The sequence below is a fragment of the Chiloscyllium plagiosum genome, unplaced genomic scaffold, assembly GCF_037043375.1.
Source record: "Chiloscyllium plagiosum isolate Xiang-an unplaced genomic scaffold, Cpla_swu_hap1 HiC_scaffold_2, whole genome shotgun sequence".
Classification (NCBI taxonomy): Eukaryota; Metazoa; Chordata; class Chondrichthyes; order Orectolobiformes; family Hemiscylliidae; genus Chiloscyllium; species Chiloscyllium plagiosum.
In genome coordinates this window covers 15609822-15627969 of record NW_028270140.1, presented here as the reverse complement: position 1 = coordinate 15627969, position 18148 = coordinate 15609822, and the positions used below count along the sequence as shown (strand labels likewise).

The following is an 18148-nucleotide window of genomic DNA, read 5'->3' as shown; positions in this document are numbered from 1 at the left end:
GTAGAAATAAAATATTCACAATTTAATAATGTATGGAAATTTAGTCTAGCACGGTAGAACTTTCAGTACAATTGAAGCACAGTTTCCTATATGGTAACATTTTGTTTGTTCTCACTGGCTTGTTTTTGACCCTAACTAATCAGTGTAAAACATATACAAGGTAATTGTTCAAACTAGTTTTATTTAAAATCATATCTTTTTGAAGCCAAACATAACTCCCTCCAGAAAATTCAGCACCTGAAATATACAGAAATCATGTGCATATATTCTGTGGAAAGAAGGTTTAGTTTCAAGTTTAAAACTTTCACTGGCATTCAGAACAGAGTATAAGGTACTGGATGTCAGCACAAATAGTAGGAAACAAATCTCAGACAGTAACAAATGTCGTTAAGTTGGCATCACTGCAGTTTATTAACAGTTACTTCAGTACCACACACATCACAATCCAGCACATCTTTACAAGTCAAATCTTCCACACAGCTGTACATTCTGAAATCTAAGAATAATCAGAGACTTAAATGAAAGGATAGGGGGAAAAAAAACAAATTTCTAATTAAAATAAAAGAGTTATTTATATCAGAATGGTTTATATCTCTCCCTTCCTTCTTGTTGGTGTAAACATATTCACATTCCCAACATTATTTTCATTGATATTACTACCAATACATTTACAAACTAAAATACATATGTACAGTCTCCATTGTTTATACGTACAATTTCAAGCCACTGGAAAATTAAATGGCATCTATATTAAATTACTTAACACCCATTTCAAGTGTTCTCCTGCAAAAACATTAGCACCTTGTATTGACAAAATGTGCATATTAAAAATACCATAATTACAAAGTAAAATACAAAACAGAAGGTCACTTGATTCATCAAGTACAATACATAATACATTCCATAACATATACTGAAAATGGTAATCTAGGGCAAATTGTAAGACAAAATACAGCTCACTCAGAAGGAGGAGGAAGCTTGAATAATCTAAACCAACTAATGCATTGATTCTTTAATAAGGAAGGCAGTTAACCTGGTGAATTCTGTTATGGATTGAAATTGGTCTTTATTTCTTGAATTCTACTTCATATGTTATTTAAATGACAAAGATAGTAATTTACCAAATGAACTGATTCATTAAGAATTCAGTAGTATGTGTTTGGGAGAATCCTATCTAGATATCATTGACAGTCTACGCATGGAACAGTCAGCAATATTTTACAGGCTGTACAGAAACACATCTGTTTAAAATTCACAAATACCTCATGCTAACAATTTGGAAGTGTGGATGCATTTGATAGGAGGCTGTCATATTCAACAGTATCAGGAATAAACTACCGAAAAGTCTGTTTTAAGGAGGATTTGTCAGGTGAAACATACACTGCTTTTCTCCTTCAAAAATGTTTTACTTCTAAACAGGGGTTTCTATTGATGCAGCCCTGTTTCTCAGCCAGCAGATGGTAAAACTGCATTATCAGTAATGATCTGTGCAACTGTCTTGTATATAACACCATCTGCTGTCCATTCATCACTTATTCCTTAAAGGCAAGCAAAAAAGTTGCTACATTTGCAATCTCAATATGCCAAACCACTAAATAAAACATGCTAATATAACTCAAATTGCTCTAAAACATGATTATCTGTGCAAAATATAAAATTAATTGATACACGAATGTAGCATTAAGGTGAATTGTTAAATATACTAGTAAAACTAATGTGCAAACAAGGTCATCATATCAAAGCTTTACTGCAGTGATGTTGATGATAAAAACTACCACAAGGCAATTATCATTCTCTGGGGAATGTAAGCAGACTCTGTTTAAAAAATAAAGCTTTAACACACCTTCAGTCATGCTGCAAGCAAGCTTTTCAAAATGATTACACCTTTTGATGCAGTTTAGCAATGAGATTTTGAAACAATTAATGTAGGTTCGATCCCAAAACGGTTGTTGTCCAATAAGCAGGCCAAATTGTGGAACCAAAGTTAGGCACACATTCTGAGAAAATAAAATTGGAGGAGACTGCTGGAAAAATTCAAGGACAAAATTCAAGTGCAGCATTTGTATGGAACTTTGCACTTGCAAGCTAATGTCATTTTCAAAATACTTTCACTTTCCAACTCCAATCTACTTGTATATTCAAAAATTGATTACTGAACAATAGATACTCGGTTGTGAAATGGGCAAAGATGCACCTAACAGTACTATGCTTCCTGTTATATTCACTTTATTGCAAAGTATATTTTAAAAAAGCATGGATCAAGGAGTGAAGGCTCCCATAAGTAAAAATAAAAAAACAAGAACCCTTTCAAGATCGCGTAGCTGCAACATTTTGTTCACAAATAAGCACACATTCTTGCAATAGCCAAGTACAATGAAACTGTAACTTGACCACATTTTCAAAGTTGAATCATTCCAGAACACAGACATTACCTTGCAGTGTGATGGTACATTAACACGAATCCTAATTCCTGAAGCAAGTGCAGATCAATCATTTCAGTTTAGTGTGAACGTTCGTGATGTGCTAACACATTAGAATTGATCTATCAGTATATGTCATTAGATTGTTGATTTTTAAAAATAAGCTACTAAACTAATGGTTTTGCAGATCATCACTGTCTAAAATTCAGGTGACTCAAAGATGGATTTGCTACAAGTTTATGTTGAACAATAATTATGAAGGATTCTTGTAGTAATATTTTTCAAATGCATTTTGCATCAGGTCAAGTCACTCTATGCCTCTCCACCAAGCCAACTATAGAAACTGAAACAATCAACTTTACACAACATTGCAACTGGACAGAGCTACAGATCATCAATTATACTACAGCTCCCAAGATGTGGAATGTATGTCACCAGCACACAATTAAACATAAAAGAAAAAAAGTGATGCCATTTACAAAGAACTGTCAACAGAATGTGATTAAGACAATTACTTACTGGTAACACATGGCAAATAAAATCCATTTCTTCTGCAATATGATGTCACTTCACATCACATCAGATGCAAGTAATTCAAACTGATTAACAAAATCACACTACTTGGATTAGACGCTGAATATGAACAGCAAAATATAACAGACAGCAGCTGGTGAGGGTCTGTAAAGCAAGACACACTAAAGGGACCAAAGACCAAGAGTCTAAGTAATAAAACACGGTAACAACTTTCAAGCGAACCAAAACAACAAGAATTACTATGTACTACAAATAGCTAACACAGTGCGTTAGAAGTGTAAGTGGACTCTGGATCCTGAAATGAACAGCTAGGGATGGATGCATAAATCTGAAATTCTTCTCTACGGTTCTCAATCCCCCCCCCACCCCCCTATAAAAAAACACCCAATATCTGATCAGTTCCTTCTGAACAGGTCCATAATGCAGTGGGATATTAAATCTAATTGAGTACACAGGTAAGCTGTCAGTCAAAATCCAAATGTGGATACTATGACTGGATCTGCTAATGCATATTTTGAGTCAGGGATAATTTGCACACTCAAGAAAACAGTAATCATTTAAATAAAAATTATATATTATACAACTTTTAGCTTGACTTTAGAACTGAATAAGTTCCATTATGCCAAAGTGTCACAATTATTCTGTTATGACTTTATAATAGCTTTAGAACTAGACAAATTTCAGCATAGTTCTTAAACATGAATTCAATTTTGGATGAATATTCTGAAAAATGCTAGAACGTTGTAGTTCAAAATTTCAATTTAATGACTGGACCCCAAGGCCATCCATAAACTCTCTCTGATTTCATACTTGTGGGTATTGTCATCTGAATCAAAATCCCAGTGTAAATTATAGGTTTGTTCCACACAATGATCCATAACCATATTTGTAAGCCAGAGTTGCATGGTTCAGCAAGCTTTGTAAAGGGAGTTACACTTTGCCATTTCTAAGTATCCAACACTCCTCAACTAGGTTGCATAAGAAAACTTCAAGCTGGCTTTTGTCCACATCACCATATCAATGAGCACTAGCAACCATAACGAAAAGCATCAATCCATATCTGTTTGAAATTTATTTCATTTTGTCTACATAGCACAGCCAATGTTAGTGCCTGGATAATACCAGTTAGCTGCCAAGAACTTTACTTCATACCCAACACACAACCATTAACCACATCTTTAAAAAGCTACAAAACATTTATATTTATATTCTTGTGTAAACTATACACAAATGTCAAAAATTAAATTCCGGTCATGTGAAAGTGTAAAACTTCAGTGGATAATGAAAACCATCAGAACTAATGGAATAAGGTGGGAAAACCTAACTGATATTGTAAGATGCTACGTCCATGCAAATTACTTGCCTTGTAAGAATGTATGACTTAGATGCTCATTTGCATGTTGATTACACATCGTCGTGAGCTATTGAGTTTTGCATCACCTATCTTAACTGAAACTGCAGTATCACCAGTTTACAGAATGTTTAATAATTGCCCCACTTTAAGCAACTGGAGTCTATTGTACAGACTACCTTTTTGCCTTTTTTGTTGGGGTATACAACCACTGCAGTTTTTGTTAGATACACTGATTAGCTTAAAAGAGACAGTTCAATGCCAATGTTGGTTATGACAAACTCTTCCAAGATTGGAATTACCACCGGAGGTAACTACAGCGATCAAGGTTGTTTAGCCATTCAACAAAGTTCCCATCCAACAGCACTTTAGCAACTCCAGTACATTTGTAAAATGAGCTGCGAGGGAGAAAAGGTGCAAAAAGTAAATCCAATGTAGACCAAAGCTAATAAGAAGCATTCTTTCAGAGGAAAGGACAGTTTATAACACACAGCTATGGGATCTGATGGTGAAATCAACATTGTTTTTGAGGGGAAGAATCATAAACTGAAACACCAGTTTTATTGTAAAAGTTTCTCTCAAATAAATATTGTAACAGTCACATAGAAAGGCATTCTTCTCACAAGCCTTAGGTCCAAGTTCACTTTGGTGCCAAGGTTTGACTTGAACTATGACTTCTGTTCACTTGTTGTTATCTGCTGTGATGGACTTTCTGGCTTCAAGATCTGGTACGTGATGAGGTATTCTGGATATGCCTGCATGAAGATGTGCAATAGTTAAAATGGCTAAATTACTAAGGACAATTAGACAGGATATTATTCCAACAGCAACTTAAAACCCGACATTTGATTAGTGCATTTCTCAAAGAGTCCTGTCAAATCTGCCAGAAGCCACCACTATAATAAATACCTACCTGCTAGAATAAGGAACTCTTTCCTGAGGCTGGGTTACATCCCCAAAAGTTGCATTACTCTACTTCTGCCCAGGAACCTATCTAAAACAACAAAAATGTGCAGGTACAATTACCTAGGAGAAAGTGAGGACTGCAGATGCTGGAGATCAGAGCTGAAAATGTGTTGCTGGAAAAGCGCAGCAGGTCAGGCAGCATCCAAGGAACAGAAGAATCGACGTTTCGGGCATAAGCCCTTCTTCCTGAAGAAGGGCTTATGCCCGAAACGTCGATTCTCCTGTTCCTTGGATGCTGCCTGACCTGCTGCGCTTTTCCAGCAACACATTTTCAGGTACAATTACCTGAGTTACTGACTTCTGGTTCTCAGGAACTGACAAAGAGGGCACTGTTTTTCACACAGCGAAGTCCCACAGGAAAAAGTTTGCTCTGTACTTGGTCTGATTTCTAGTAATTGAGGAGGAAATGCTGGCCTGGAAATCAGGAGAATTTCCAGCTTTCCTTTAATTATTGCCATGAAATCTTTAACACCAATTAAAGAATTTCATATTCCAATGGGACCAAGCTGACATTTAGTCCTTGTTGAGGAAATGAATGTCTTTAAAAACAATGCTGTACAATGATTTGTCTGGTGTTTCAAAACAGGATCTCATTTGAACATTTACTTTGTTTAATTGAATATCTAGCCAAGATGGTAACCGTAAAATAGCTACCTCTTTAAGAGAAAACATCCTGCAAGAATTTTGCCTTTGACTGGAAGACAATTTCAAGTAAGTGGAGGCTGAAATAGTGAGATGAATCACACTTGAATCAAGTTGCATCTCAATTAACAAATTAGTTGCCTCTTATGGAACACCATGTATTGTTGTACAGTGACAATGAAGTTGGAATTAAACTTGGGTCTTCGGGCATGCAGTATGTTTACAGTAAAATTAGTAGAATGTTACAGAATATTTTCTGATTAGTTCAGTTCAACCCGGTTGGATTGCAATTAAAGCATAAGAAACACAAAGTCATGCACTTAAGATAAGTCACAAAAAATCTCTCAAAATTAAGGTTAAAATTTATCAAGTTCTTTCACAAGATGGCCAATGGCTGAGGTAAACAATTATTATAAAGTTTAACATGGAAGACTTCTGGCCAATGTCAATACGTTCGAGCAACTGAACCTCAACATGCTAGATTTGCATTAGTTTCTAGAGTTGAAGGTCATATAATCTCTAGGTAGATTATTACCTGTTCTCCTCTATAGATGACATACTCTGCATAGGCAAGTCCATTGACACTGGGCCTCCCAATCACAGAATGATGTCCTGGAGGGGCATGAGCCATCTTCATTGCACTGAACTGTAGGAATGACTTCCCGAGTGTAACTCTACAGAAGAGCATTTGTCTGTAATCAAAATAAATGATCTACATTTTACAATATCCTTTAAACATAGGAACACACATATCAGAACATGCTTACTTACTACATCACTTGGGCAGTCATGATAGAATTCAGAAATTATAGTACATAATTGCAATGTAAACCAAAACACATGGTGAGGGTTTGATGCAGGTGATCTTAATCCAGAATTTATTTTGCAAGCTGGATAGAAAGAACAGTCAGGAAACTCCTCCTTCCTGGTACTAAGGGCATATATTGAAATACTTCCTCCAAGAGTATCTTGTGCGCGTGGAGACTGTGAACAGAATCTCACTGCGGTATGCAGAGTTGAGGCTAATATTTGTATGTCAATACAGGTTTTAGTTAGGAATAGGAACTTAAACTGATGTGTCCTTTATTCCTAAAGTAATACAGTGCAGATCAGAGATTGAACCCTTCACCTCATTGGCTTATCAATGCTGATAACCATGATGTCAGTGGAAAACTCCATCAAATAAATTAGGCCTGTAAGCAACCCAAACTTAGCATACAAGCACAAGCATTTTTGGAAGTACATAACAGGTAGTTTAGCATCTGAAAAATGAAAGGATGGATCAAGATCTCTGGTACAGATCAGACAGATAGACATCTAAAGGTGGGGACCAAAGTTGCTCTTCAGGTCTTGGAGAGGCTGTGCAGGTGATATATTGATGTAACAGGGATGAAGAACTTCAATTAAGAAACAAGCCAGGAATGTAGGTGTAACAGTTGGCCATGCAGCTCCTCAAGCCTGCTCTGTCAGTCATTCTTGATCACAAATGATCTTCTCCCTCAGTGCAATATTCTCATTATCAAAAGTCCCTTGTTGCCATCAGTAGCTGAAATCTTTCAATTTTTATCTTGAGCTTACTCAACAACTGAGCTTCCACATTCATCTGGGTAGAGTGTTCCAAAGATTCACCATCCACTGCATGAAGAAGCTCCTCATCTCAGTCCTAAACGGTTTGTCTTTTATTCTGAGACAGTGCACCCACAATCAGGGGAAAACATACTTTCTACATCTACACTCATCTAACCCTTTTAATAATTTTATAAGCTCCAATGAGATTGACCTTCATTCTTCTAAACTCTAGAGAATACAGGATCTTCCCTCATAGCCCTGTCCCATCATCCCAGAAATCAGTCTGGTGAATCTCTGCTGCCTTAGCTTAATGGCATGTGTAATTCTCCTCAGGTAAAGGGACCAGAACTGCATATGAAAGTCCAGGTGTGGCTTCAGCAAGTTGAAGCAAGATACCTTTACTCCTGTACTCAAATCCTCTTGCAATAGAAGCAAATGTACCACTTATGTCTGAACTGCTTGCTGCACCTGAATGCTAACTTTCAGTGACTTATGAACAAGGACACCCAAATCCCTTTGGACATCAACATTTTACAATCTCTCTCCACCTAAGAAATACTTTGTACCTTTGTCCTTTTTACCAAAGAGGATAGCCTCTCATTTATCTCCATTATATTCCATCTGCCATGTTCTCATTCACTCACTCAGCATATTTAAATTCCCTTGAAGCCTCTTTACATCAAACTCACAACGTTTTGTATCATCTGGAAACAGTGAACAGCTGGGGCTAAAGTGCTGATCTTTGCAGTGCTCCACTGGTCATAGCTGGAGAATTATAAATTTATTCTTACTACTGCTTTCTGCCTGTAAACCAATCCTCAATTCATGCTCATGTATTCCCACCAATCACAAAAACAGAGTAAATTTATGATTTATTCTGATCATTTCTAAAAGGAGACAATAACTTGAATCGTTTCAACTTGCACTTGTCAAAACTACAAAACAAGAAACAGACTTGAGAAAAGACACACCATTTTGTACAGAATGGGAAAAGGGTGCTGATTGGTTGATCCATCACTGGCATGGCGATGCAGTGAGAACAGTTAACTATCAATCTTAATTTTCAGATCAGGTAGATTCTGATTGGTCAGGGTGTTGTCATGGGGATTCAGCATTGATTAACTGTCTTGACCAAGATCGGTTATAGGATTGCTCAATAAGCCAATTATTTGTTTTACAGAAGTTCAGTAACTAGTTACAGGAAAACACTCAATCCCTTTTCACTGTACATGCCACAAGTTAGACTAAATGGCTGCTAATCATCTATTCTACATCCCAGTTACTTGCTCATTAGCATGTTTCCCCAAAGTGATTTCACAATAGTAGGAGCTTGCTCAGTTTTTCACTAGGTAAACTCATGGAATCATCAGCAAAGTAGATTGACAGCTCAACAAGAATTTGAAATGTCGATCAGCATGCAACTGCACTATTCAAACCTGTTTCACAGAGAGAAAGCTATTACAGTAGAAATAGGCATGAATGAACAGAATGGCTCAACTAATTCAGAATGAGCTTGTAGACATAATACTTACTACAGAATTCTTCTGTGGATTAATATCACATACCCATGCTCTTGGTACATAATTAAGGGTCCACAAAAAACACTTCACTCTTCTTATTTTAATACATATCAAGAAAGCATTCATTAACTACACGCATGATAAAAAAGGTTGAACTTGAGTTTCACAATGTCTCTCTCAGGCATGAAGCTCTGGAGAGTTAAAAATGACAAAACACGGGATAGTGGTGGATCTGCACCCAAAGGTCCTCAAACCATCGGGACAATTCCCTCTAACTGGCAATCAGAAAAAAGTTGACTTAGAACATGAATAAAACGAATTGGTGAGGAGAAACTCCTCCAATGACAGGCTGATGCTTTCCCAAACTTGCTGGTGACAGGTTCAGCAGTTAACATAGGAAAGAAAAGGCACATCAGATAGAAGTTTTGAAACTCAGTGCTGGCATTGGTGGGGAGACTGTTGCCTGCTGCCATTAGTTGGAAGAATTTGTTTTTTGAATCCAAGAGCTGATTCTGCGAATCTGGGGTGAGGAAGCAACTGCAAGAAGCAAGTGAGTAGAGAGGAGGAAGCTGCAAATACAGAGGCTGATGTTGCGGGGTTGCGGCAGGGTCAGGGTGGGCTGGGCTGGGCTGGGCTGGAAGAGAGATGTGAGTGGGAAGAGAGATTGCAAAGAGGAAAAGAGGGCTCAAAAGAAACTAATATTAAACTTGCCAACAAAGGGATCCAGGAAAACTTCAAATTATGGAGGTAACTAATTCCTTGTAAATTATGTGGAATCTCTAGTGAATGGTTATGTAAGCTCAGAAGCTACTATACTTGGAAAAACTGTACTGAATCCTATTGCAACGAACACTGTCAACAGCTCAATTTATATTTGAGACGGAGTGCTGAAATGCAGTAAATAAAATTGTAACTGCCTGATTAAAATGTTCTATCTTTGAGACTGAGATGCAAGTATATTAGGTTTGTACATGATGCATTTACAGCAATTACTTTGTGTGTGTAGAATTATGTCAGTCACTTCAAAAAAATCTGTGAACTTGAGTTATGAATAAGGGTTGCTAGACTGGATACATTAAATTGTTGCCCTCCACAAAACTGCTGAGTTTCTTCAGCAATATCTATTTTTAGTTCAGATTTTCAGCATCCACAGCTCTTTGATTTATTATGGCCTTTACAAAATTTGGTGTACTGTTATATTGTTGGGGAAAAACTGTTTGAACCATAATTTGTGCACAAATTGACTACAATCAGCATCCAATGCTGTACCGAACTATCAGTCATACCTCCCCATTTCACTGTAAAATACATTTGAAATGTATTACATGGACTAACTATCAGCCTTACCTGTGACATATGTAGCATGACCTGTCTTTATGGGTTGGGCATCCAGTACCTCCACCTATGCCATAGACGTATTGATTACTTTTAGAGGAATTTTCAGCAAAATAAATTCCTGCACCGAACATCCCACCAATGTAAGCATGTCTTTCATCAAACCCTTTGTAAATTATTGCATTGATGAATGGAGAACCTGGAACGGAAGTAGACAATTTACATACTTACATTTACATATGTACAACCCTTCTCACAAATATTGTTTTAGTCACGAGAAAACCTAAATATACATGAAGAATTAAGCTGCAAACATAAATCATTTGTTGCTTGTCACATAAGTGGCAGAAGTTGTGCTGGAAATACAAACTGGGAAGCTGGTCACAGAAACCTGATGAATCCAAGCATTTCAGCAGCGTGCTAAACAGACAGAAAAGTCTTTTACTGAGCAGGAGGAAGGAGAATCAAATCATACCTCATTTTGTCTTTTTGTTATTGAAGTAACAAGTGTCAACAGTGTCTTATTGTCACTGGTTCCAATGCAACAAGCAGCAATCTCATTCTAAAAATGCCAAGCTTATGGAGGCTAGCTAACACTTGTAAAGAGAGAATAACCTGCCACCACTTTAAATCATGCACTTGCTAGCAAGGTAAGAGGTGAAAAACAGGCCTCGAAGGAAAGGATGTTCTTGGCATATTGACAAAAGGCAATGAGAAAAAGATCTAGCAGCAAACATATTTGAGAAGGGCAACAGGCTGATTGACTTTCCAGGAGACACTAGCTTATTCTATTTATAGGATAAATGAATTAGCTGGCGTTGCCTGCTAAGTCAATAGAATAAACAGAATTCTATTTATATTTATTAAAGCTTAAAAATACAACAAAGTTTACAATCTGACTGGTTTTGGAATGCATAGCGTTCCTTTTTATATCTTCTGATCTTTCTCTTGAATGCTTGACTTCACAGCTGCAACTCAACCATAGCAAACTAATAAGCAGCCATTAATTTATTTTGAGAAGGGAAAGGGTTAAATGAAATAGGGCTCTGCCCTTGTACATTTTTCACAAAAGCAAAACCTTGTTCTGAAACCCAGCTTAATATTCTTGAAAGGAGAAAGTGACAAGAGTAGGCAAGTCTAAACATAAAATACTGATTGTCAGTAACAGATCACTGTGGACACAGTGTGGTGACTTCGGTTTATAACAAACATGCAAGTTATATTTCATTTCCAAAACATTATTGACTCACCATGAAAGAGCATTCGTTCATTGTGGTGATTATGATTTTCTTCCGCTACCTCCTTCTGTCGGTGAACAAATCGCTCCCGTAGTTTCTTGTTCACAACTTTTTGAATCTAAAATGAATATCATGCATATTTTGGCCAAAAGGGATTTGAATATGCCAATGCTGAGGTGAACTTCTCTATTCCTCAAAATATAAAAGACAGCCTCACTCTAACCCACACTTTCAGTTTTGTTCCTGGCATACAGCATGCAGACCCAAAGACAGTAAAAGTTCAAGAAATTAGGATAAAGCAAACTCCTTGCTCCAACATAGTTCTTTTAACTTATGTATTCACAAGATGTGTGTGTTGATGACAAGGCCTGCATTTGCTGAAAACTGAAATTGCTCGGAGATGGCTTTTCGAAAGTTATGAACCAAACTTTGTTCAACAGTCCAGCTGGGTAGGCACCTTCACAGGGAAGCTAAGTGATAACACTGATGTGGAAGGAGTCACATATCGGTTAGATCAGTAAGTTTCCTTCCATAAAGAACATGCTGAATCAACAGGATCTTAATGATGATCCAACCGCTGCAGTTACTTTTACCAGGACCAGCTCTATTTCCAGATGCTAGCTTTAATTTGAATTTGAATTCTCAGAGTTGTGGTTTGAAGGCAAGTAAGCCCTTTTGAGAAGGGGCTGTCCTTATGCAACTTGAACTTCAAATAAGAAGATTAAATCACATATTGGCCCCAAATCTTCTGAAGCAGTAAAGCATGTTATTGAAACAAAAACAGAAATTGCTGGTGAAATCAGCAGGTCTGGCAGCATCTATGGGAAGAAAGCAGAGTAAATATTTCACGTCTGGTGACCCTTCACCAAAACACTTCATCGGTGTTCTGATGAGGAGTCACCAGACTCTAAACTATAAACTCTGCTTTCTCCCCATAGATGCTGCCTGACCTGCTAAGTTTTGTCAGCAATTTTGGTTTTTGTTACCAATCTCCAGCATCCATAGTTCTTTGTTTTATTATGTAAGCATGCTACTGAACCAGGTTTAAACTGCAGCCTTAACGTTTCTTGCTGGAGTAATTGAAACATCCTGTACTGGCTGCAGCTTGTTAGAGAGAACCAAAGGTCGAGCAACAAGGCACAGATGCTTTGGTGTCAGCAATGGAAGCAATACCAAGCTCTCGCAACCTTGTGGAATTGAGTGAGTGCTTTTACGAGTTTGTGAACGGAGTTTCCAAACAATTTTACATCTTACACAGAATTTTGATTGCTTTTATAGCTTGTATAACTTTAATGTAACAAATGCAAAAGTGGAAACGTCTTCACATGAATTTTAACAGTATTTAAAATTAAATAAATGATAAAGTGCATTTTATAGCACTGCAAGTGTAGTCTAGTGAACTAAGTAACAAATTTCATTGCTAAGGCACTTCAATGGGTTTTGTGTGTTTGCTTTAACTGTTTACATGTCATTTAAGTGGTTTAATGTTTATTTAAGTGTTTATACAGTGGTTTATGAGCTTCTGGATTAATTCCAAGTTTTAAACGTGTTTATGCTGCTCAAATTAATGCATGGGGTTGGGGTGGTGGGGGAGATAAAGAGACAGAGACAGAGAGAGAGAGTCAGAGACACAGAGAGAGAAATCTTTCTGTAAGTTAGCCTTTAAAATACATTTTGGTCCTTTTGCTGTAAATTATTTCCAAACCCAATCCTATTCCTGCAATTAACAAGCGAAAATTTCATACACAGAATTTTCCAGCAGCTTCAAGGCATCTGGTCCAAGTCAAAAACTGCAAGGTGCATTACAGTGTTAGAAGATGCCATGGAGGAATCCAGACAGCATATCCCCGTCCTCTGGAAGCTTTCATGCAAGAACTCCATGGGGGGTGGGGGGAGGCAGACCGCGAGAGGGGGGGCAGACCGCGAGAGGGGGGTGGTGGTGGAGGGCAGACTGTTGAGGGAGGGGGGAGGAGACCGCGAGAGAGAGAGAGAGGGGGAAAGAGGCCGCAGGCAGTTAGGGAAGGGGGAATACTGGAAGTCGAGATGGCCTAAGGGAGTAGGCTGCAAGGCTGGGGGAGGAGGGGTATTCATGGAAGGTAACTGCATGGGCGGGAGAACAAACCCACTGCATGTGATTCTTTAATTATGATTGGATAGATAAGAATGGAATCAAGTAAAGATTTTCCTACTTGCTGAATAATGGTTCAATTACTACTTCAAAGATTACAGACAGGGCAAGGAGGAAAAATTTTCCTTTGTCACAAAGGATGTTTTTGTGACTTTGATAACAGTGGATTCAGGGTTCCACACAAGGGTATCTGGGAACGACAGACACAAATAAGGGAGACATAAATAGAGAGGGAGTGTATGACAGCAAAGGCGTCAAGCATTAGTTGTTTTGATGATCAAGGCTGGTGATGGCAAAATTGAAAGGTACAGAGTCAGTACCCAAGGAAAACTAATTATCAACAATACCAGCCAACAGGGAAGCCAGGAGGGGACGTCTGCTGATCAGCTGTTTAGGGATCATGTGCAAGAAAACAAAGTCGGTCTTTTGAACACGATGAACTCAGCAAGGGCATAAGGATAAGTTGGAAAGAAACTAGTGAAAGACAAATGTTCAGTATTAGGGAAAGTAAAGGAGGTGGGAGAAGTAGATGGTTGCATGGTCTCAATTTTTGTGACAAAGGAAGTCAGGAGAAGAGGGGTGGACATAAGACAGTGACAGACAGAGAGAAACAGGGGAAGGGGTGTTTAAGAGCATATTTCTCAAAGGGAAAAAGAAGCATTCCAGAATGATCCTGGGATGGTGAACAGCTTTCATAGACAACAGTAGGGCATGATAAATAGTTTGTGTATGGTCCAGACAGTGAATGGCTAAACCAGCTGTCCCCATATCTATTTAACTCTGCATCCCTTGAACTTAAGGCAATAAAATGAGGGCAACAACAAGGAAGAAATAAACAATTTTAATGTGGAGACAGGCACTGAGAATGGAGATAAGGCTTTGGTTGAACAGATTGGTAGCTGCAGAAATGCAGTGATGAAGGAAGTGCAAAGATTAGATGATTGGGATTTGGAGATAGTTGCTTCTAGGGATATTGATGGAAGTAGGGTTTTAAGGGGGAAGTGGAATGTGGTGAAGTGAAATTCAAGGAAGTAATTACAGATGGTCTTATCTTTGACTGACACTGTGAAATTGAGATGCTGTTGAGAATAAAAGGGTGAGTTGAAACTAAAAAGTAGGAGAGAATGTTGTGAAGTTTTAAGTAGACAGCATCTCCAGTTATATTCCTCAGAGTGGAAGCACACTTTTAGTTATAAAATCTGAGCAAATAAGGAAAAACAGGTGTCAACAGAGATGAATGTTAACACTGAACTCAATGAATTCTGCTTCAAGAGACTATTTCAAAACTGTTAAACATTAAACAGGGTTACAGGAAATAGAAATAAAGTGCCTCGCTTATGCTAAAATGTCAGCAATATCAGTCTGATCTATAATTGGGGGAAAACAAAATAGCCAGCAGGCATGAGATTTTGAGCACTACAGCAACACCCATTGCCACTAACATGGCGCACTAATGCATTCAACTTCCTGTCAGTGATTTGTTTAAAGATAGCAATTGCCTTCATCGCCCATAGAAGCCCTGAAGTAACTTGCTAGAATTTGAAACATTTTTTCTGAACATATAAATTCTATTTAAATAAAAACAGAAACAACCATTGCAAAACCTTAAGCATTAAAGTATGAAAATGCAGTAACTTACCTTAATGATATTATATCTATTAAAAACTCCACCTGCTGTCCCACCATCTCTGTGTTCACGGATTGTACTTTGCATCTAAAGAACAACATCAGAGTCAACGTCCATTCTTTCTCATGAATAATGAGAAACAGGAAAAGGCCAACTGGCCATACAATCCTGCTCCACCATATGTGATGATCATGGCTGATCTGAACAATGGCATCAACTCCACAAATATATGCATACTTTTTTTAAATATAAGACAACTCATCTACAATTAAGTATACACAGCTACATTTTGATTACGAATCATGCAATTAAAGTTATGGTTCCAATTACGTCCTTACTTAACCTGAAGGAGATGCTGGAGTCTGAGTAAATAAAACAGACCTATACACCAATGCTCGTGATAGGTTATGGAGGCAAAGAGGGAAATTATATTTACTGCTGCTTAAAATGGATTTGCTTTTCAAAGGGCGGCAGGTCGGCTCACTGGTTAACATAGCTGCCTCACAGCGCCAGGGACCCAGGTTCAATTCCTGCCTCGGGTGACTATCTGTGTGGAGGTTGCACATTCACCCAGTGTCTGCGTGGGTTTCCTCCAGCTGCTCTGGTTTCCTCCCACAATCCAGAGACGTGCAGGTTGGGTGAATTGGCCATAGTCATAGGTGCATTAAGTAGGGGAATGGGTCTGGGTGGGTTACTCTTCAGAGGGTAAGTGTGGACTTGTTGGGCCAAAGGGCCTGTTTCCATACTGTAGGGAATCTAATTTAGTCTAATCTAGTCATTCTTGCAAATATTGATCATAAATGGCAATATCCAAAAATTCTTGGAAACGTAGAAAATACAAGCAAGAATGGACTGTTTGGCCCTAAGAGTCTGCACTGCCATTCAATATGATCATGGTTGACCATCCAACTCAGTGCCCTGTTCCAACTTTCCCCTTGATCTAAGAACTATCTAACTCCTCTTGAAAATATTCAACATTTTGGCCATAACCATTTGCTGTGGCAGAAAATTCCACAGGGTCACCACTCCCTAGGTCAAAAAAATTCTCATCTCAGTCCTAAATGGTCTACTTTGTATCCTTATTCTCAAATTATTTACAGCGCTTTTCTTAAATCAACCTGAACAAAGATGTTATTACACACCCCTGCAGCAGGTGGGACTTGAGCCCACTGCACCATAAGGCCCCTCTGTATTTGCAGCTGTTGCCTCAACTTATAAGTTACCTACAGCTCAAAGAACAATACACGTCAAAGTTGAAGATATATTTTTCTCAATTTCAGGAAGTGAAAATTTGCAAATGTAATTAACCTAGTGCATTGTTTTCTATTAACTTCCCTCCTCCTCACCACGAGACATGTCAGTTTAAATCCACATCAGGTAGCTGTCTCCTTAATGAGGAGACTGGTAAGTGGCAAATAGCAGGCAAGTTTGAATAGTGCCCTGCATTGATAATTTTTCATAATACTACCTTTACAGCAAAAAACCTTTCCTTCACTCAAAGTGGTCAGTACAAGATCACTCAATAGAAACACTGGAGCAAATAATTAGTGTGTAGAGATTTAACATGTCAAATTAACTTGGAGATTTGCATTTTCCATTTGGCATTATCCTTGAATTGTTAATAATCGTTCAATCCTTTGACTGCAGTTTGTTTAGTAAGGAACAAATAGACCCAGGGCAGAATTAATCTGCTCAAATAAAAGCAGCATTTAGACAAATTAACACATTTGCATACTCCTTTACTCCTATTTCCACTTCCATTTTTTCCTGTATAAATTCCTCTTCTGGTCTTTACTGAACTCAGCATTAATGTTAGAGTTGGGTTCATCAGAAAAATTTACATGTGTTTGACTGAAAATAGCCATCAATGCAATTCTCCAGCTCAATGAAATTTAGAACTTTAACAGTGACAGTGCTTGTTTTGGTTTTGATCTAATTTTAATGTCTAATGTAGATGTTAGTTAATGTATGTGGCACTCTGTTGTTAATTACTCATAAGGTTATTTGTTAATTGCAGATGCACACCTGGATATATGGGTCACAATGCATACAGCAGTGAATATTATATCTGAACCTGAATTAGCTGTGTTTAATTATTGTGTGAAGGGACAGAAATAGTGAAAAGAACTATAGCAAAAAAATTTGAAATTAAATAAGACTATTTAGGAAAAGACCTGAAACGATTAAACATTGAAAATGTGGACTAAGCCACCAGAAATATTAAGAGAAGGATAACTTAAGAGATGGATTTTAACCAGGGGCTTGAAGATAATGAAAGACATGCAAATGAGATTTATAGGAATAATTCCAGACTAAGAAGTTGACAGTACCTCCTCTTCCACAGACTGGTACTCCTTGTCATCTGGTGCAAGATCAATAAGAATGGTTCCTTGGCTAGCACAATGGAAAGTCAGATAAGGATTTGCACCTGAGAAGACAGGAATGGATGTTAGCTAATTAAAATTCAACAAACAATCTAACTGAGCACAGAAACAGGCATCAGGCACAGTTGAAATAATACTGAGCAGACATGTCAAGGAAGTGATTACAATTATATCAGTACAGATAAAATGTGGCATAGCCTACAGCCAATTAAGACTAGACAAGCTTTTTTGCAAGGAGTATCTGAAAGACAAAGTTCTTGAATACGGAGCTTATTTAGCAATCAAAAGGGGAGAAACCAATTTAATATCACAAAATCCTGGATTTATACACACAAAGACATGAATTAGGAGCAGGAATATAGACTATTTCATCCCTTGACTTTGCTATGCCATTTAATAAGATCATGGTTGATCTCATTGTAATCTCAATTCCA

The 18148-nt window shown here is 37.8% G+C and overlaps 1 protein-coding gene across 2 annotated transcripts in view; it reads right to left on the bottom strand.

Annotated features, from left to right (window-relative positions):
* Positions 1–387: 387 nt before the first annotated feature.
* Positions 388–18148, bottom strand: part of tnksa (tankyrase, TRF1-interacting ankyrin-related ADP-ribose polymerase a) — a 153965-nt gene continuing 136204 nt past the window's right edge. For both annotated transcript variants that reach the window (XM_043719972.2, XM_043719981.2), the window contains 6 exons: positions 17661–17758; positions 15343–15417; positions 11588–11693; positions 10350–10536; positions 6449–6605; positions 388–5060 (listed from right to left, as the gene is read on the bottom strand). In XM_043719972.2, the coding sequence (XP_043575907.2) occupies positions 4974–5060; positions 6449–6605; positions 10350–10536; positions 11588–11693; positions 15343–15417; positions 17661–17758 (710 nt within the window). In that variant the 3' untranslated portion in view covers positions 388–4973. The remainder of the gene's footprint in view (positions 5061–6448; positions 6606–10349; positions 10537–11587; positions 11694–15342; positions 15418–17660; positions 17759–18148) is intronic.